General features: G+C 40.7%; 1 protein-coding gene across 3 annotated transcripts in view; it reads right to left on the bottom strand.

The window, feature by feature from the left end:
• TTC38 (tetratricopeptide repeat domain 38) overlaps positions 1 to 22000 on the bottom strand; it is a 1219387-nt gene that overhangs the window by 312059 nt on the left and 885328 nt on the right. For all 3 annotated transcript variants that reach the window (XM_044088097.1, XM_044088098.1, XM_044088099.1), the window contains exon 9: positions 14175 to 14213. In XM_044088097.1, the coding sequence (XP_043944032.1) occupies positions 14175 to 14213 (39 nt within the window). The remainder of the gene's footprint in view (positions 1 to 14174; positions 14214 to 22000) is intronic.

The raw sequence follows: 22000 nt of genomic DNA, 5'->3' as shown, positions 1-22000 counted from the left end.
GGAGGAACCAGGTTAACAGTTTTGCTGAAAGTAGAGGGGGGTACCAAGGAAACAGATTAACGTGGAATCCAGAGCAGATTAACATTAGGTCATCTGCATATTGTATACAACTGGCATTAGGAATCACTGATAAAGGAAAAAAATAAAAAAAAATAAGAAACCGCTAATAGGTACTCTAGGAGTGGGTAGTAACAGGTTAGTATGTATGCTGAGTTTGGTCTGCCATAAAACTGCCACTTTCTGCCGTTTAGAACTAAACCATTGTACAACAATGGTGTCAAGAGAGAAGACAATGTATTGATTAAAGTTTGTGATCCACCATATCAACAACTTTGACAGATCCAGAAACAGATCTGATGAGAGATTTGTGAGATTATGTTATAGTTGGGAGATTTTGTTTATGGTAAAGGAGGGCTGAGGAGGCTGAGGTGGTTCAGGGTCTGAGACATGTTGGGTATTGTATCAGCCAGTAGTTGTTTGACTACTATTGTTTTCATGAACTGTTCTGAACAACACATTTTTCCATTTTTTTTAAAAAAAGGGATGGATATGGGTGGGCCTATAGTTAGAAAGATCGAGGAAGTGCCTCCCTTGGATTACATATGATATCTATGATATCCAGAGGGTTAGGATTATGGCCTCTGCTAAGGAGCGGTTGATGAGGATTGACACTGGGTAAGCAATTACGAAACAATAACCTGGGAACAAAATGGATTCTTATGCTGGTTTCAATGTGTAAATAAATTAAATGTTTTAGATATACATATAATAAAAACTGCTTACAATATTCCAACACAGGACTGGTTAACCTTACAAAGCATTCTAATGTACACTCAAGATTTATGCAGATTAATTAATAATTCCTCATTTAAAGATATTCCAAATCTAATAAGTTTTCTGTATGAATTTATATACAATAGTTGTGAAAAGAAAAATTCCATTTCAAATCTATATAAAGAGTTATATAAAACAATTCCCAAACCATCATACTGGCAGTTCTTAACAAAAGGTCAGTCATTGCAGTTAACAGAAGAAATTAAAAGTAACATCTTACTATCAGTTAATTACATCTCTAACACACAGTACTGGAAAATATTTAACTGAAAATACTTAGAGCATTTTTAACATCAGTTAGAATTAAAAAGATCAGTACTACTACAAATGTTTTTTGCTGGAGGTGTGAAAAGTCAAATAAAGCAGACTAGATTCATATTTTTTATGAATGTAATAAAATTAAATCATACTGGAATGGAATCAATCATTTCTTACAAGCTTTATTTAATGAATCCTTTGCCTTAACTAAAGTATTGATAATACTAAATGTAAATGAAGGTCCCTACCTGAATAAGAAGGGTGACCTAATGGTTAAGGTGTTTGCCTTACAAACTCAAGGTGCAGGGTTTGAGTCTCACAAGGGATAACTGGCTAGGCTTAAAATAGCTCGCAAGGGCAGTTAGCATAAAACTAACCTATAGGGTTGGGAAGGTGGCCCAATGGTTAAGGTATTTGTCTTACAAACAGAAAGTGCAGGGTTTAAGTCTCACAAGGGATAATTGGCTAGGCTTAAAATGGCTCATAAGGGCAGTTAGCCTAGTACTAATCTATGAACCTATGAACCTAAGACAAATATGTATGTGTTATGGACAATACTTGCCATATCTAGGAAATTCGTAACCAGAAGTTGGAATTCAAATACACCCCCGACCTTGGAATAATTCTACAGTTTACTGAAGACAACGGCATTGATGGAAATAAAAAAAAAGAACTACGAATCTATCCCAGGCCATTGGTAAATAATCCTTGGAAGAAAGTTATATCTTTGTTGGACACACTGCAATAGTCAATACTGTATCTTTGATAACTGATCTGTAAATTCTATATTTAATAACATACAGTGTATATAATTGAACGTCAGGCTATTTTAAATATTGTATATAGTTGTTTAAAATAATATTTAAAAATATTATGTAAATGTTATTTTAATTGAAAATTAAAAAAAATTGAGAAAAAAAAAAGTATGTGTGTCTCTGTCTGTGTGCGGTTGCACATATCGAGAATGCGAATGTGTGACTGTGTGACAAATATGTTTGTGTGCAGGTGCATGTATGCTGGTCTGCAACCTAAAATCCATTACTTTTCTGGTGTTTTTTTTTTCTATACATTGTCAATTACTTAGCATTGCAGACAGGCACACCAACCAGGTGATCAGCTGCATGACACTCCCCTCCCAGTCCGAGACATTTAGGTCCCGTTTCTGTGCCCTGCCCTCAGTCCTCCTTCCACTATGCACCTATGTGTTTAAAAAGTTGCTTTTATCTGTAGCACACTGCTTGCTACAAATGTAGCAAACAGCTGCTAGAGTTTGTACCCTACCTGCACGCAGCACTCTGGTGCTCATGTCTTGGTTAAAAAAAAATACTTTTTTTTCTATTAAACTGGAGCAAAAGTTGTTACAGTTTAGTCCACATACACAGCACTGCAATGCTCCACTCATGTTTTACTGCACTAAAGAGAGAGAGAGATTGTGATGAAGGATGGCCAATCGCTCCCACCAACCCTTTGCGCCTTGGGTATTTGCCCCTCTCACCCCACCCTAGCTATGCTTCTGGGTTATTTTCTTACGTTCCTGACATAAAAAAAGAAGGATCTTTAGTTATCTTTGGTTTCTGTACCTTGGATGAGTCTATACTATGCCTTTTTTTTCCTTACAGGCTAATAGGTGTATACAAGCCTAACAACCACTAGGGCCCTTATAAGTCTATCAATGCAATCCAAATGTGACCCACACATTTTTTTACATAGTGGGCGATTTACTGACTGCCTCTGTCCATCAGAGACACTGAGCCAGACCAGGGAAAATTTCCAATTACTCATCCATTGGTTCAAGTTGCACTTAAATAAAGTTAGGGAGAAACTCTGCTTCATACAGATGGGGACCCTATTCCAGGGAATGGGAATTCTCTGAGAAACATATCTGTCTTTCCAACATGTTCTATTTATGTCACAAGCAGAATATAGGTCTTTTAGCCTAGTAATTCTGATGCTTTTTGTTTTGCGGATGTGCAAAAGCTTCATCTAAACAATGGTGCAGGGATGCCTTGTATGGCAGGGAAAGATCACCTGGTCTGTATGACACAGAGTAAAATAACAGGGTTTTAAGGCAATCACTGAGGACATTGTGTTTACTTCCTGTATTCTTTCTGTAGGGAACTTTTATGGACATTCTAGTTGCTTCATTTGTCTGGTCAGGTACATAACAAAGGGGGCATTATACTCTATGACAGGTCTGACTAGGGCCAAATACAGTGGTATGATAGCATCTCTGGACCTAGGCACCATGCTCTTGCTTATAACTTGAACAACATATGATTTTCTTACTACCGTGGACACTTGGACGAAGGCTAGGGTGCCATCTACATAAGTTCCCAGATCCCTGAGTAGTGCATCAAGTTTTAGGGGTGTTTTATTGATGACATAGTTACCTGGGGTAGCCAACTTCCCAAAAAGTACTATATTGCATTTCTTGGCACTGAGTTTTAAGCCATGGTTTTGGCACTAAGCATTTGTCTGAGTTACACTTTCCTCAAGGGTGTTCTCATTTTGGGTGTTTCAGTGACTATTCACAGTTTGTGATCATCTGCAAACCTGGTTAGCCAGAGGCCTTTAACATTGGCTTTGACATCTGAGAAGTAGATGCCAAAGAGGAGTGGGCCTAGCACAGAGCCCTGAGGGACTCCACTAATGATCAGCCTCTTTGCAGATGTGGCCTTACTGATCCCAATTTACTGTGGCCTATCAATGAGCCAGCTAGCTATCCAGTTTGTTATAAAGGAGTTTATGTCTAATTCCATAAGTTTGTTGACAATGCCCAAGTGGGGTAATGTATCAAATGCATTAGCCAGATCTAGGTAGGCAGTATGCATCATTTTCCTCTCACCCACTGGCTTTGTGACCTTTTAAAAGACGTCCACCAGGTTCAGTAACATGACCTTCACTTGACAAAGCCTAATTGAGATGGATTTAGGGTCTGGATGTCTCCTATGTCCTTGCTGATAATTTCCATGATAATTCTTTCCATGTCTTTGCAAATAAGTCTAGTCAGACTAATGGGTCTGCAGTTTCCAGGATCAATTGAAGGTCCTCCCTTATGAAGGGTCAGTGACTGCTGCAGTCCTCCATTCTTGTGGCACAAAGCCTGTTTTTTGGACTACAGCTACATAATGACCCCAGAGGTCCTGATAAGTCATTTTTAGACTTTTCAGAAGGCATCCCAGGATGTTATCAGGGACCATTGAGGTTGTGCTCTTGGTTTTAGTGATCGCAGCCAGTACATGCTCCCTAGTTATAGTTGGAGGGGTAATGTTTGATGGTACTTCTTGGGAGATGGCTGGGGATGACAGGGGGTAAAGTTGCAATGGCATTTATCCATTAACAGGTTTGCTATATCACCAGGCTCAGTAAATGTGGCACCATTAGCCACAAGTTCAGCACATAGCTGTTTGCTGCCCTTGAAGTTTCTGATATAGTTGAAGGTCTTATTCTTATCTTTCACCTGGGAGGCTATCTTAACCTCAAAGATGGCCTTCCGTGACCTAATTAGCCATATTAGTTGCCTATTTAGTTTGATGAGAGAGTTTTTATCTTTATGGGAATTACCCTTCCGGATTTTTGCAATGATTTTTTTTTTTGCTGTATGTCATGTTTAATTTGGGATGCCACCAGGGTGGTTTGTTTATGGGGCTAATTTTGGGCTTACTTTGGTAGGTACAGCAGCATGTGTGCAACCATTGACATGGCTATACAGGGTTTCTGAAAGTAATTCTCAGTAGGCTGCTATGTTCTCGGGGTTTGGAGGGGCACTGCATTTGTACAAATGATCACTTAATAAAAGGTAATTTGCCTTGCAATAGTTCCCAGCTGTTACCTGTATTAATGGGAATATGGAGTTGATTTTGATTTTGAAGGAGACAGCTTTATGGTCAGACCTTACACCAAGGAGGATGAGGCACTGAGGGCTGCAGCATTCTCCCATATTTGTGAGCATGAGGTTCAATACGTTGGAGCTTCTAGTGGGAGTATTACTATTTGGTCAAGGGTGTTTGCAGTTACAAAGTCCAGGAATCTCTGTGCCTGTAGATATGAGGCTATGTAGGATTCCCAGTCTATACTGGGTAATTAAAGCCTCCCATGAGTATGCTGTTAGGTTGGATAGTAAGTGTCTCCAGTAGGTCCAAGTATGCATTGTGAGCTTCTTCAGACATGGGGGGTGATCTGTGGCTGTCTAGGATATATTATAGGATTTTGTCTATGGCCATCTGCACATGGAGGAACTACAACACATCATCCTGTTAACCACCCTAGAGATAAGCTTGTTACCTCCAGCTTTAGCCCTTTTCTGTGTAGCTACTGGATTAAAAGTGTGGAAGGCAATGAAACCTTGCACCGCCAGGGTACTCGATGCCTCTTTGAATCATGTCTCAGTAACTGCTCATATGTCTATATTATTGAGTGTGAGAAGGGCTTGGATGGAGAGTAATTTATTTATTTATTCTTTTTTTTTTTTAGGCTCCTGGCATTGATCAGTAACACCTTGACATTCTGTTAAGGTGATTTTGCTATGTCAGAAGGTATGTTAATTTGGCATAGCCTAAAAAAAGGCACTATGAGGTAGATAAAGTTTTAGCCAGTAATCAAAACCCTAAAGGGAATAGGTGTAGATCATCTTTGGCAAAATTATACGGTCTGTTAAACATGTCCTCTCAAGATGACAAATACTGGATCCCCTTTAGGATAACACCAAAAAGACAGACAGTTGTTGAGCTCAATCATTTTTTGCTCATATTGTGACATTATCTTTGGTGATGGTAATATGCTGCTCAAAGCTAGGTTCATACTAGCCTGAGACACATAGTCTGAGAGTTCCATAATGTCTCTCTTCATACAGTCCAGGGAGGTACATCTCATGTCATTTACACCTACATGGACTATAATGCAATCATACGGATACTTGTGTTGTAATGACTTAAGGAAGTGCATGATTTGGTGGATCCTGGCTCCAGATACGCAACTAACCCTTTTCTCGTTGTTCAGCCTTTTTACGGGGCATCAGTATATCTTACAATGGAGTCCCTTGTGATGACAGTCCTGGGAAGTGTGTTTCCTTACTTTATGGAATGAGCATCTGAGGCTCTACTGGGAGTGAGTGCATGTGTGGTATTAGGTAGTGTTTTTTCTGATTGCCTTTGGGCTTCCTGAAGTATAGCTTGGCCAACAGGTGATCTAGGCTATCTTTGTTACTTAGGAAGACTGCTTTTAAGTACCATAACATATGTTAGTGTGTGTGTGTGCATGTGTGTGTGTGTGTTGGACGCTATGTGAGGTGGCTGATGAGTTACGACAACCTGATGTGCACAGTATGCGAGTGTTTAGTGTCATTATTCAGGTATACCTCTTGCATACTATGCCTGCTTTTATAAGGATGAAGTGGTTGCTGGTAAACATGAAACAATTGCTACACTGTCTGAAGATGCCCATATCTACCAAGCTGGCTACAGAGAAGTTAGGAAATTGCATATCAGTGCTGTCCAGTACTTTGATTGGCCAGCTACAAAGGGGGTGGTTTATTAGGTTTAAACAGATATTAAGGGTGCTTTGTTGGTGCAGACTAATAAAGGTGCTTTGCTGGGGCAGATAATGCTAAACAATATTAAATTCTACTAACTTTAATATTTACGCTATACTGAATTCTGCTAAATCTATAGGTATTGCCACATGACGTTCAACAAGCTGCTGTAATCTTGTTGACACACAAGGTATTTGCTCTGTTGGCACACAAGGCATTTGCTCTGTCTCTGTTGGCACACAAGGCATTTGCTCTATATCACTGCTTTACAGGGTGCAGTGTTATGGACCATTCTACAAGGAAAATGTTCTTTTTAGGTGTTTGCTATTGTATACGGCACAACTAACTCGCTTAAACAGATGGAATTTAAAGCAGCACAGAAAAAAAAAAAGAAAACTAATTGATGAGCCCTTTGGCCAATAAAACAATTACACTATAATACCATTTGTGTGTTTCCCAACTCAAACAGACCAGACAAACACCTTCTTTTTTCTTTTCTTATGTAGCTGTTTCACATTCTCCTTAATTTGGGGGTCATTTGTTCCTCTATATAGTTTTAGAAGCGTCTTACTTTTTATTTCCCCATTTGCTTGGATCTAGGTGGGACTGTCAAGTTATGCATTTGACCAGGTGTGAGTAGTTCTTTTTCTAATTGGGTGATACACTTGAATTTGGAGACTTCATCATAGAATTGTAGGAGACTTGTATGTTTGAAGTCCTTGAACTCTATAATGTTTGTTTCTGGTGGTTTGGAGATTCTGATGGAGAAGGTTACTAGTTTGTTGCCTGATTTGACCAATAACAGGAATACTTTAGGAATGGTACATACAGATGTGAAGTTCATCACTAGGTTAGGTATATTCGGGTCTACAGTAGGTTACTTAACAATTTGGTTCAGGGCATTCTTGTTTATAAAATCTAAGAATTGTTGAACATATCCTACATTGCTGGTATAGTTCCCCCAGTTAATCACTGTGTAGTTAAAGTCACCTAGAATAACAGTGCTCCTGCTCAAGAGGAGTTCAGTTGTGTGACTTTTTTTCTGGAGGCATGGAGGTGGATCTGTAGCATGCTATCAACAGTTAGCTAATCTTATGCTGAATGATTTGGATCTCAGTAAGCTCTGCATGTGGCATTTGGGTATGTGTCTTGAGGTAATGTGCTCTCTGACAAATATGGATATACCACCACAGTTTACATCTGGTCTAAACAAGTGGCATGTGCAATACCCAGATATTCAGGGAATGTTCACTGTCATGTAAACAAGATCCATCAGTTTGCTGTTTAGACTTCTAACATTAAGTAGGTCTGCTCTGATATGATCCAATGGTTAATTTGTTTTGAAAGAATGGAAGGTCACCTGTTCCTTGCCTAAAAAGGTACAATGAGGGCAGAAAAAGCTTTTGCTATTATGTCAACGCCTTAGAATGAGAGGCCCAAGACATTGCTGGTGAAGCAAAAACAGTTGTTAAGCTTCTCATCCCATGCTGATACATATTATAGCCCACTAGAACACCAAGTGTTTAAGCCAATTCTTAAAGCCAGTATTTTTTTCTTTATACAGTGGCATCATTTTTGGTGATGGTAAGATTCCAATGAGTATCTAGGGTCTTTCTTGCAGTTGTGGCATTCATGGAGCTTTGCCATATCTCTCTTCATATCCCTCAGGGTTTTGCACTCCAGGCTATGAACCCCAATTTGGGCCACCACCGTGCCATACTCAGCTCACCATCACCTTGTTTTTTATACAACCTCATTAGAATTGCATCCATGTCTCTAAGTATGGAGTCACCAATGTGTAGTACATTTTTGTTTGTGTTACAAGATTGCTTAAGCATAAATTGGTACACATTCTGTTTCTGTTCCTTTGTCAGGATATCATAACAGACTGCCTTCTTGTACCAGTGGAAGAATTATATTACAAGCATCTGCTCTTCTGGAGGAGCTTCACAAGTTCTCAGTCTTGGGAGACTCATCTGCATCTTGGGGATGATTTTATTTGGCTCTCTGGCACTTGTAGGGAGGTATCATCATTTTGTTATTGTCTAGTTCTATGGTCCTAGGGCAGTATACAATGATGAAGAGGTTTCTGTTGCTATTAGTTTTCTGCTCTGCCCTTTTTTTAGTTTTAGGGTGAAAATGGGGTATAAAGGAAATTTTAGAAGTCTGTCAGTCCCATAAAACACTGGTGTTCTGTTTTGGACTTGGGCTCTGCCCTTTTATACAGGTTTACTCATTTTCATATGGTTGTCCTATTTCAGGACTTGGCTGTATCATTTCTAACAAAATAAAATATGAACTGAAATGAACAGAAAACTCATATTTATTGATGTTTTAGCTTTGCATTACTGATATGCTTTCCTGCAAGACAGTAGCAAGTCGGGTCATAAAATTCTTGAAAGGCTACTCTTCTCTGAGGATAAAAAGCAGAGGCAAAACTTAGGAATGATTCAGTGACAGCTGTTGTGAGTACAACTGCAGTTTGAGATGGAATCTGGCTAAGACCTTTAAAACTTCCTGCAGGTAATCTTCCCCCAACCCCCTCAGCCAAAGCTGGAAAAATGCTCAGAAAGACATATTGAAAATAAACAAATACCTGAATTGAAACAAAATATTTCCTGGGACTGTCTCTTTAAGCAGTTAGCATTCCAGCTTTCACGGTCAGTCACTTTCCAGAAGTGTAGATGCTTCATTAATCAGTGCTCTACTTTCATTTCCATAGCAGATAAGCCTCTATGCAGCCACTGTGGTTTACATCATACATATTTGGTCATCTTAGTTTAATGATTATGAAACTGAGGACCCCTGTAACTACAGTCTCGGGTATAGGCTTACACAGCACTGTGAACATGCCAGAGTACCAGTGAGGCACAACATACAACTATGACTGTGATTTCATACCTTCCATGCATTTACTCCATATATTCAAAATGACATGATCCAGTTTGTACACTGCCACTGGTCATACTACGAAGTTGCTCTACATTGCTCAGCGATTCTCAGAATGGGAAATGGGAATGACTATGACAAGCTAACCCTGATTCTGATACCAGGCGTAGAGTACAGCAACTGCTTACAATGGCACTGGCTCATGCAGGATGCCCAAGTGGTGCACACAGCAAAATTTTCTTCTTTCAACATGAAGACCACCAGGACCATTTGCATGGGATTTCCTAAGATGGTCCCAGTATAAAGTGCATGCCTGGCAGTCTCACTAGGATTGTTACTGATACCATACGCATCTCCCACACTGGCAAGCACTGCAGCCACCACTACAGTGATCTGCGGAGGTGCCATCCAGACTTTCTTCACTGATGGGGAGAGGAGGTCTGAGTGAGGGCACCTGAGATATATTGTAAGTATGCAGCAAAGATTTTTTTCCTATCCTACAAGGGTGGCTGTGCAACAGTTATCTCTTGTTTAGACAGCCTAGGAAGCTACATTTTGGGATCTTTGGTCTGAGATAATTCAGTAAAAACTGCAAGAAAGACTCAGCCATGCTAGAGTCTTCACTGTATTATATATGAAACCTCCTGTAGTTTAGGCCCATGTGATCTATGCGAATAACCCCTTAAGGACGTGCACGTGTTTCAGCTACATGGCTTTTGAATACACATGACTTTTTACTTTTCATGATTTTATGGGTACATTCAGGCCAATAAAACCAAACCCCAGAACTGCAAACGTACCTATTTCTGACCTTATCAGTATAGTATTAAGTAGAATGTTTGGCTGTACTTTAAATGAATAGCCCTGCAAAAAGGATAACCAAGTCTCTTTATTGCCTTATTATTTATTTATTTTAGTGAAAATGAATGGAACCTACTAAAACATACCTAGGTCTGCTTTCTGTTGCTGTTTGCCACACTCCCACTCTATATATCCTCTTGGTTACTCTTTTTGATTATCAGGTATCACAAATCTCTCATGTAATATCTGCATTACAGGTTGCCCCAGTTCAATGTTGCTCACAGTCTCCTATATTCCAATTATTCTGATGTTACTCCTTCTTGAGTGATTTATCATCATCCAGCTTTTCTCCTGGTCTTTTTATTATGTCTGTTAGCTCTTGTATTCTGTGCATCTGTTCCTGCAGTTCAGTTTTATCTTCCTCTAGATCTTGCAGCTTTCCCTGTATCCTTTCTATTCTGTTTGTTGTTGTACTATTGTTTGTTTTGAGGGGCTCACAAGCTGGCTTACTGTGATTACCTTTTCAAACAAAATGCAAAACTGCAGCTTTAAAAGCAGCCAACTGCTCCTGCTCACTCATCTTTCCTTCTGGGTTATTTTTTTTTCCCTGGGGGCAGTATTTTTATGAAAATTTCTGCAGGCCCCGTCCAGAGTTTTTGGCTTAAGCAGCCACCTTAACTGAGCTCTCGAGTTCTAGTGCCCTTCTCAATCAAAATGGATATCTTCTTGACAAAGAGATGAATGCAATAATTCAAAAGTTATAGGTAATGAAAACTTAAATACATGCCAGTGCAAACACAACTACACAAGAGGCTGTACTTATACACAGATTGCACTCAAAGCTGCTAGTAAAATTATTGATATTGTCAAGTTTTGTTTACTAAAATTATTTTACCTTACAATATTCACTAAAGATAGTAAGTTCTATATACTCAATTTTATTTCTTCGTACTATAAGAAATACAGACTCTAGAATCACTTAGAGTATACAGAATTAGGGAAGGTTGTCCATGATTTCCTACACTTTTAATTTTGGAAACCATTACTACAGTAATAAACATTATAGCAATACTTAATATTCCAGCTACTTATTCTATAACCATACTAGAGCATAATGCTAAATGCCTATTTTGTACAAATGACCTACCATTAACAGTATTTAATATCAATCATTCTGTGGTAAAACTTGAACAATTAGACAGAGTATATAATAATCAGTGATCATATTTTTAATGTCTTAATTCATTATTATCTGCATCCCTTTTCAGTAAAGAAAATTCACTGACTTTTCAAGTTTTAGCTTCAGTCTGAAACTTTAGATTCTACAGAGCAGCAGGTTTCAAAAATTTATTGAAACTAAAAAAATTAAATGGGCTAACAGTATGGACCATTTTCCAAAAGACTTGCTCTCAGTGTAGATGACTTACTATGGTATAAGCCTGCCCTGATTCTAAAAGACTTGCACTCAGTGTAGTGACTTGCTCTGGTGTAAGCCTGCCCTGATTCTAAAAGACTTGCTCTCATTGTAGGTGACTTACTCCAGTGTAAGCCTGCCCTGATTCTAAAAGACTTGCTATCAGTGTAGGTGACTTACTCTGGTGTAAGGCTGCCCTGATTCTAAAAGACTTGCTCTCAGTGTAGTGACTTACTCTGGTATAAGCCTGCCCTGATTCTAAAAGACTTGCTCTCAGTGTAGTGACTTACTCCGGTATAATACACCTGGTGTACATTATGCAACTGCATTGTATATTTGAGACGAGTTTACCTAACACTGAAAGGAAGACGTGTGTGCACAAGAGTTTGTTTACCCAGGAGTTAACTGTTATACCACATCAGTGAGTGGCATGCTCTACAGACAGCTTCATGCTCTGAGAATCCAGACTAGTATTACAATGAATGACGGAGATGAAGATGACTGAGTTACAAAAAGTACTTTCCATTCACTTTCTGAACTCTTGCCACTAGTGTTAGTGGCCTAGTGGCATCATTTATATCTGACAGTGGCCCATGGGCATGGGCTAATGATGTGAGGTTTGCTATCAGGGGGTGGCAAATGCAAAACAAATTATGATTTAAAGGTGCCATTTGGAAATTCCCAACACCCTATTATTTTAAAATGACTAACACCAGAGAGATGAGAGGAATGCCTCTGACACTCCAGAGCCACTTGCAGCCCTTGAAATAAAAGATTAATGGCACTGCAGACAGGCTAACAAAAAGATCCCGTCTTCCATACCACTCTCTGCTGGCTGGGGAAAGGTATACAGGGATTATAGTAGGACTGACCACAACCATTTAAATCTATTGTTATAATAAATACATAACTTTCATATTTGACAGAGTCTGATTCATCCTCCTCTAACTGTAGGACAAACAGACAGACAGTATCTAGCAAACAACCTGGGTAGTTCAGGAAAGAATACCATGGACTAGTATTGCTGTTTGAGCCCTGGAGATAAAGTCTAGCTTGCAAGGCTTCATAAAGATGCTTAAAGAAGTCAAAGTAGTAACCAGTAACTACACAGATATCTTCAAAACTCACACTGAAAGAATGCAAGAGACATAGTCACTACTCTGGAAGAATGTGCTTTTAGCCCATCAGTTAAAATATTGCACTACTTATCATGGACAGAAGTAAGGGTGGCCGCGATGGTGCAGCGGTCAGCATTGCCGCCTCACAGCAAGAGGTTCTCCAGTTCGATCCTTGACTGGGGTGCCTTCTGTGTGGAGTTTGCATGTCCTCCTTGTGGTCGTGTGCGTTTCCTCCGGGTGCTCCGGTTTCCTTCCACATCCCAAAGACATGCTGTAGGTGGACTGGACTCTCTAAATTGGCCCTAGGCATGAGTGGGTGCATGTATATGCCTTCTGTGGAAGGTTGGGGCCCGGCTGGCAACTTGACACCGTAAAACTCCACTGCCAGTCATGAGCGGACAGGTCATCCACTGTGGCGACCCCTAACCGGGAAAAAGCCAGAAGAAGAAGATCATGGACAGAAGGACTATAGTTTGAAAGTCATCTATACTCTTTAGGCATCTTAATATCCCAGTTTAGAAACTGCAAAAGACACAAGTACCTGTTGACCTTTACTAACTTCCTTAAAGTGATTAAGGGGAAATATAGTAGCCTGTATACATCAACGAATGCAAAAAATATCCTCTATGGCTGGAATGATTTTGAAAGACGATAGGAAGATTAAATGATTGATCCTCAATGGACTCTGTAGCCACCTATGTTGCAAACAAAGGATTAGTGCACTCGTATTTATCATTGTGAAAAGTATGTTTAATCAAAGGTGAAGCTGTTACTTTCAAAACATGAAAAACCAGCTGAACAGGAAAACCCAGAACTTATTTCATAGTTACAAAATAAAAACAATAAAATAACAAGTATCCAGTTAGCACTAAATACCCAAAACACAGAACTCTGTTACTCTGGCAAGATATCTCAAAATGACACTGAGGCGGTGGACAAGTTGAACATAAAAGTCAAAAGATAAATGAAAAACAGCTAAAATCAAGCCAACAGTGTTAAAGTACTAAGCTACAGGAACAATTATCATACTCCCACTAGACCAACTAGTACTCCCTTCAAGATTGTTCCTGCTGTTGTGACAGTGACAGTGTAGATGACTTTATTATAACTTTTGAGCTAGGGCAGCTCTGATTAGTAATTACTAGGTGCCATGCAGCACCACCATGTAACAGTGAAATTTGAATAGTATTATTTATTTATTTGAGACATGCAGAGAAATTTGGCATTTGATGTTAACACAAGCTTCTTAATAAGTTTCTTAACACATGAGTAAGTTCAGTACACTGCAGTTCTTGGCTTAAACTTGATTAAATGAATCAGATACACTTACATGGTTATCGTATATGCTCAGAGCAGTCTCGTATTCCCCCTGTAAATATAAACAAATGAAGTATGCAATTATAATAGCACTTTTCAATGCAATATAAACTATTAAGCTTATTAGCTATAGGTCAGAGCTTTACAAATAACCATTGAGAAAAACAGTGAAACTGAACTTCATAAACATTCTGTGCCTACAGCAAAACAAAATGGATCAGCAATGAAATGTGGCCTTAGGCAAGCTCTTTCTGTATTCTGTGTAAAAGTGTAAGTGAATATAATCTGTAGCTCATAATTACAGTTTTGCACAATGCTATTGTATGATCGTAACTCAATTAAGACAACGCTGGCAGTTAAGACGATTACACCTTTAACTATCATCACTGTGCGCTACAAAGTAAATGAAAACTAAAATGCCAAAACCCAGGTTTCTCTCAGCTAAAATGTACTGAATATAAGAAATGAACCAGTAGTCAGAAGTAAGGTAAGCTAAATAATACCATCTCTTACACTTCTTCCTCTTCTTTCGGCTGCTCCCATTAGGGGTTGCCAGAGCGGATCATCTGTTTCCATTTCTTCCTGTCCTCTGCATCTTGCTTTGTCACACCAACCAACTGCATGTCCACTCTCACCACATCCATAAACCTTATCTTAGGCCTTCCTCTTTTCCTGTTACCTGGCAGCTTCATCCTTAGCATATTTTTCCCAATATACTCTGTATCCCTCCTCAGCACATGTCCAGACCAACGTAATCTTGCCTCTCTGGCTTTGTCTCCAAACCTTCCAACCTGGGCTGACCCTCTAATATACTTATTCCTAATTTTGTCCAGCCTTGTCACACCCAGTGCAAATCTTAACATATTTAACTCTGCCACGTCCAGCTCTGACTTCTGCCTTTTTGTCAATGCCACTGTCTCATCTCTTACACTGCTGTAACTTATAAAAAAGAAAAAATAATATATAATTGCTTCTGATTCATTAAAGCTCCTCGTGACAGAAACGAACACAAATTACAAGCAGCAGCATGCATGCTTACAACATTCTACAAGTCATACCTCTCAATTAAACGGGGAGAAATCTAGAAATAATCAGAGACAAACAGGGACACTTTTTTAAAACATTAGTACTGTTAACTTGAGATATTAACAGAATAAGATAATGTGAATTAATATACAATTTCAGAAGTAAAAGAAGTCTATAACTCTAATTATTGTCATTAAGTGCAACTCACCACCATGCCTCCAAAAGTCACCAGTTTTAAAAGGGATTAAGAGGGAGAGAGCTAAAATGTGTAACAAAATGAGGGATGTTCCTGAAAATCTGGGACAGTTGAGAGGCATGCTACAAGTGTATTTCAGTAAATGTTTTTTGCACTGATACTGGAACCCATGTACATAGACATACTCAGCCTCACCAAACATTTCTCCCAGCACTGCACATCCTGCAAAAATATACAGCAGAGAGTCCAGCTCAGAGTACTGCCACTTAGTAAGAGAGCTAGGAAATATTTTATTAATAATCTCTAGGGAACAGAAGCAGAAGTGCAATGTACAAAGCAAAATGGTGCAAAACAGCAGTGTAGCTGGCAAGCTTGGGGCCCATCGGTATTGCATGCGTATTGGAATAAAACAGTTCCTTTTGCAATATTCTATGCATGATGGCTACATTTCAGTTGCTCACAGCTCTACGTTTATTTTTGCACTTGAATTTGAATAATATCTACAGTCTACTCCTCATTAACTGGAAACAGCAGCCGTTATATAATAGGCTGCCAGCTTCTACTTACATTAACCAGTTTGAAGACCATACATGAAAAGCTTGTGGAGTGTTGTCAGCTGAAAGAATCCACCCCCATATGAGTAAGAACACATACTAACTAGTGTTTTACCAAGCCTGGAACCTGTGAGTACATATATATCCTTATAAGAATCAACATATATTGGATTCTAAGTCCATGTCAGAACTACTTTCACCTATGGCTTACTCCTAAAACAACTGTGAACTGCCACTGATGTGCCCATCAGAAGTATACATTTGTCTAGGGCTTTAGATGCCCTATGATCAGGCGACATCATTAGCAGATGTGCCAATAAAGTTTCTTGAGCCAACACAGTTTAACTCTAACAAACTATGAATTAGTGAAATTCATAAAGCTGCCATACTGGCATGTACCCTAAGGAAAGATAAATAATCATAATAGCTAAATGTACAGGCAAAATAACACAAAAAGAATTCCTTAACACAGTGACATCACCATGGTTTCAAGGGACATCATGAAATAACACATAGGGACTAACAAATCCCACATTTTACAGTCCAAATAGGGAAAAGACATGACTATAACACTTGGGTATACAATCTTTGGTACCAGCACTTGCTTAACATCAATACCAACTTCTGGTCAGACTGAAGCCATACCTCTGCCTATGTATAAACCCATTGGTCTGCCTCCCCAGTTATCTGAAGTCTGTAGTACTCCTTATCTTTGCTATTCAAGAAGCCATTACATACCAAGAATTTTAAGTGATCCACAAATCTATATCAACCACAAAGAGAAGCTGAAGGAGAAAAGGCCAGATACATGGCCTAAGTCTTTACTGGACAAACCCTGTAATTAGAGACCCCAGGAAAACTCTTACTGGCCTGTATAACTCCAGGAAACAACTCTCTGAGTTAGGCAGCATAATACACACAAAAACATTTGCAAATATACAAACAGAATAATGACAGTACAGTTATAGGAGATAAGATTTGTTTCCAAAAAAAAAAAAATAGCAGCGCTCAATGAACAATTAAGGATCTCACTGCCAAAATAAAAACAGGAGGGAGGATTATGGGTATCCTTGTAGTGTTTCTCTGATAAAAGTAAAGCACTAGCCTTAATGCAGGCTAAATATACACTGCTTAGTGACTTGAGAAAGGTCCCAAGATATCAAATCCTTTGCAATAGCATTGCTGGAGCCTTCCTCTGTCCTGACAGAGTGCTCTTCAAACTATCTGGAGATATTGTTGTCTTTCGGCTTTTCCCAGTTAGGGGTCGCCACAGCGGAACTCCGGTCCGCTAATGATTGGCCGTAGATTTTCACGAATGCTGAGGTGCCAGCTCGACGTTCAACCTTCAGCGAAGGCACTCCCATTTACGCATGTCTTTCGATTGCCCACCCAACCGCTGGGAGGACATGCAGACTCCACACAGAAGGCAAACTATTTGGAGATATACAGAGCTAAGTATATTTTTCTGGTACTTCAGAGTTGTGTACTGTTAATTGTTGCTTGACTAATTTTATATCATTGCTGGATGACTTCAGAGTTGTGCACTGTTATTTTTGCTTCACTGTATAGTTTTTCTGGTCTCTGCTGAAGGTGTTGGTTTTCCCCACCTATCCCTATTTCTCTGTGTCTTACGTTGGTATAATTGGTTTTACATCCTGTGTGTTATCAGACTATCTCAAGGATTACTTGCATAAAATTAGACCCTCTTAGTAACTGCCTGCATATCATTGCTGGAGCCTTCCTGTGTCCTGACAGAGTGCTCTTCAAACTATCTGGAGATATACAGAGCTAGGTATATTTTTCTGGCACTTCAGAGTTGTGTACTGTTAATTGTTGCTTGACTAATTTTATATCATTGCTGGCTGACTTCAGAGTTGTGCACTGATGTCCTTCAAGGATGCATCTGCAGTCCTAACATATGGGTTGTCCTGCCTCAGGCAGCCCTTCGGTCGGCCGGATTCCAAAGTCTGGGTCTGGCCTCGGCTGATGTCGCACTTCACCCAACGTCATAGCTGCTGTTTATTGGGTATAAAGGCATCAGCCGACGCCATTTTCCTCAGTCTTTCTTGCCACGCGGTGCCCGAAGCAGAAGCTGTTCGCAAGTGCCGGTTGGTCAGATCCAGAGATTTCTACTACTGAAGACTTCTAAAAAGCTAAGTACCCCATTGGGGACTCTTTCTTGCCTCAGCCGATGTCAGACAAAGTAAATAATTGTTTAACTTGTGGGAAACAAATACCTCATAAGGATTTCCACTCTTACTGCCTTCCTTGCTTAGGCCCAGACCACGACGTATCAGCTTGTCTAGCCTGTGCTTCCTTCAACCGACGGACACTTAGACGTCGGTCGGAGTTTGCAGAGGAGTTTTTTGGTCTCGCTTTTGCATACAAAATGCCGTCGGGGACTCCGACTACTCAATTAGCTAAAAAGCGCAAGGAAAAGGACCGACATTCGCGGCCCGCGGTTTCGGCTGAAACCACGGTTAGGCCAACCGCGAATGTCTCGGTTTTGGCGGAAACCGAGCCCCCGGTTCTTCCTTCGGCCGAAAGCATGCTTCCGATAGCCGAGGCCTCACAGAGCATGGCTGAAACTGCTACTGAAATTACTGCTACAGAAGCAGGCACCCAGGATTTATCAGACACTATTCCTTTAGACATAACTACTCCTGCACGTGGGGCTGCTAGACCCCCTGCTTCCATGTCTATTAAGGCTTTTGCCAGGGCTAAGGCAGCTAAATCTTCTAAGGCCTTGCCTGCCAAAACTCCTTCACATAGGCCTACCTCTAGTTCCCAAATACTCAGCCTGGCTGAGGATCTGATTTCTTTGATCAGAGGATCCCAACCTCACCCAGACAGGGCCTCTCAGCCCCCTCCAGACAAGAGGCCTAGGACTGAGCCCCCCGAACCTGTCTCTACAGATTATTCCTTGGATGACTCAGACCTTTCAGACCCTCACGAAGGCCCATATTCTCCTTATGAGGATTCTGATGCAGAAGACTCCATACCTTCTGCTTCTCCTCCTGAAGAATTTTCCTTTGGGGAAACCTTGCACGCTATGAGGGAACACTTCTAATGGCAGGGCCAGGATTTTTCAGATTCAAGGAAAAGGCTAAGGACTTTTTTACACTTACCACAGCATAGGCCTTTAGCCATTCCGCCAGTACTAACAGTTGTTGATGATGCATATAATGATGCCTGTACTGCTCCTGATTCTCTTCCTCCGGCCCCTGCCAAGCCAGACAGATATTACAGGGTCCCAGACACACACTACCATTTGTATAAGGCTCCTGTTGCAGACCCTGAAACCATTTCACAGGGCCCTAAAGGTGTGGCAGCTGCCTCTGCCAAAAACCCTCTTCCCTCTGAAAGGGAATCTAGAGCATTAGAGAGATGGGGTAAAAAGGTTTATACTTCTGCTACTCTTTCGGCCAGGGCCTTGAACTGTCAATTTCACATGATTCAGTACCAGGAATTTTTGTTAGACCAGATTAATAAAAAACTATCTTCTCCTGAACCTTTAGACTGCAAGTCCCTTCAGGATTTGGTACATAACTCTCAGCAGGTCAGTAACCATTTCTTAAAATGTGGCTATGATGCACTGGAGGCTTCCTTTAGATCAGCTGTCACTGGAACAGTGATTCGAAGGTATGCCTGTTTAAAAGAACAATCCTTACCAGACCATGTTAAGTCAAAACTCCTAGATGCTCCCATGGAGAAACAAAGTTTGTTTGGCTCCCCTGCACAGCAGGTTCTAAAAAAGGTGGAAGAAAAAGCAAAATCTGTCCAAACAGTCAAGGATTTCTTACAGGTCCAACCTCCGAGGTTTAGCAGAAATTGGCCTTCGAAGAATTGGTCCTTTCCAGACAACTCCAGAGTGCAGAGGGGCAGAAATAGACGCCCAAGAGGCAGAGGTCAATCTAGGGGTGCCTACAGGGGACGTCAGTGGCAACCTACCAACCAGAGAAGTACTGCCACAGAATCAACTACAACCACTTCCACAGGGCAGACACAATGACTTGGCTCTAGTTCCGCCTACCAGGGAACAACTGGAAGCACCCTTGGGCGGAAAACTAGCCTTATTCTCCGACAACTGGCATTACATTACAGGAGACAAATGGACTTTACAAACAATAGACAAGGGCCTACAGGTTTCACTTCCATACTCTACCAAAAAAGAGAGGAATGCCAAACCTACCACCAAGCCAAAAAACAGACGCTCTAAGACAAATCAGCAACTTACTAAGGATGAGAGCTATAGAAGAGGTGCCACCTATGAAACAAGGCCAAGGATTTTACTCCAGGCTTTTCCTTGTACCAAGAAAAGAAAATCAATGGAGACCTATTCTAGATTTGTCCGCACTGAACACATACCTCATTGTTCCAAAATTCAAAATGCTGACCCTCCAGCAACTTCTTCCCATGCTGGGCAAGGAGTCTTGGCTGGTGACTCTAGATCTCAAGGAGGCATACCTGCATGTCCCTATACGACCAGATTGCAGAAGACACCTCAGATTTCTTGCAGGATCAGAGCATTATCAATTCTCAGCATTGCCTTTTGGCTTATCTACTGCGCCCAGAGTATTCACGAAATGCCTGGCATCAGTAATTGCTCATTGCAGACTTCAGGGAATTCAGATTTACCCATACCTGGACGACTGCCTAATACAAGCGGACAACAAGGCAAAGTTAACAAAAGATTTGGAAAATGTCATACAACTGTTGCAAGCCTTGGGATACACAGTCAACATGCAAAAGTCAAGACTAGTACCATCCCAAAGGATAACATTCTTGGGTGCAGAATTAGACACATCAACTCAGATGGCTTTTCTCACAGAAGAAAAACGAAAGCAACTACCAGTCTATTTCATGACATTAACAACACAAACTCAGCTTACTGCAAGGAAAGTCCTGCAAGCCCTGGGCTACATGGCATCCTGCATAATATTGGTTCCGCATGCCAGGCTGCATATGAGAAAGCTACAATGGTATCTAAGGAATGTATGGTCTCAACACAAGCACAGTCTAGAAGCCCAGATTCCAATAATTCCATGCCTGAAGCAAGAATTCCTGTGGTGGGCTCAGGCCTGTCAGTTGAACAGAGGCTTGCCTTTCCACAAACCACATCCAAGCCAGACCATCACCACGGACGCCTCAGACCTAGGATGGGGGCACACATGGTGGACAAGTGTATACAAGGCCTATGGACCCAAGACCAGCTGAATCTACACATAAATCTAAAGGAGATGCTGGCAGTGAAACATGCGATCCAGGCATTCAGACCACTCCTTCAACAGGGTCATCTGCTGATAAGGACGGACAATACCACAGTCATGTGGTACATCAACAAACAGGGAGGTACACATTCATATCCTCTATGCCGGATGGCAATGGACCTGTGGAATGTGGCCCTGAACCTCAACATTCAACTTCAGGCCAGATTTGTACCAGGAAAAGAAAATTCTCTAGCAGACACCTTAAGCAGAACTACCACGGATGCTCACGAATGGATGCTGCATCCAGATATCTTCAAAGCCATAACAAAGAAATGGGGACTACCACAGATAGACCTGTTTGCCTCCCCACACAATCACCAACTGAAGAAATTCTTCACAAGAGCATACCACCCACTTGCTTGGAGGGTGGACTCCCTTTCCTTCAGCTGGAAAAACCTGACAGCATATGCATTTCCACCTCTTCCCTTAATGTACAAAGTTCTACTGAAGATCAGAGAGGATCAGCCAAGGGTAATTCTGATAGCTCCAGACTGGCCGAGGCAACATTGGTACCCGCTACTGAGAAGCATGTCTCGGACACACGCATGGCATCTACCTCTATGTCCCTTACTACTAACACAGGACAACTACAAGATCCTACATCCAAACTTGAAAACACTGCAGCTAGCTGCTTGGAATATTGCATAAAACCAAATAACCCAGGTTTATCTCAGAGGGTTAAGGACATTATCCTGGAGGCACGCAGACCCTCCACAAGGAAGACTTATTCAGCCAAGTGGAAAAGATACCTCATTTGGAGTGCAGCAAAGGGAGAAAATGTCTCATTGGCAAA

The sequence above is a fragment of the Protopterus annectens genome, chromosome 11.part0, assembly GCF_019279795.1.
Source record: "Protopterus annectens isolate FY-2018-M chromosome 11.part0, PAN1.0, whole genome shotgun sequence".
NCBI lineage: Eukaryota > Metazoa > Chordata > Ceratodontiformes > Protopteridae > Protopterus > Protopterus annectens.
Note: the sequence above shows the minus strand (reverse complement) of the source record. Positions and strands in the feature narration are given on the sequence as shown.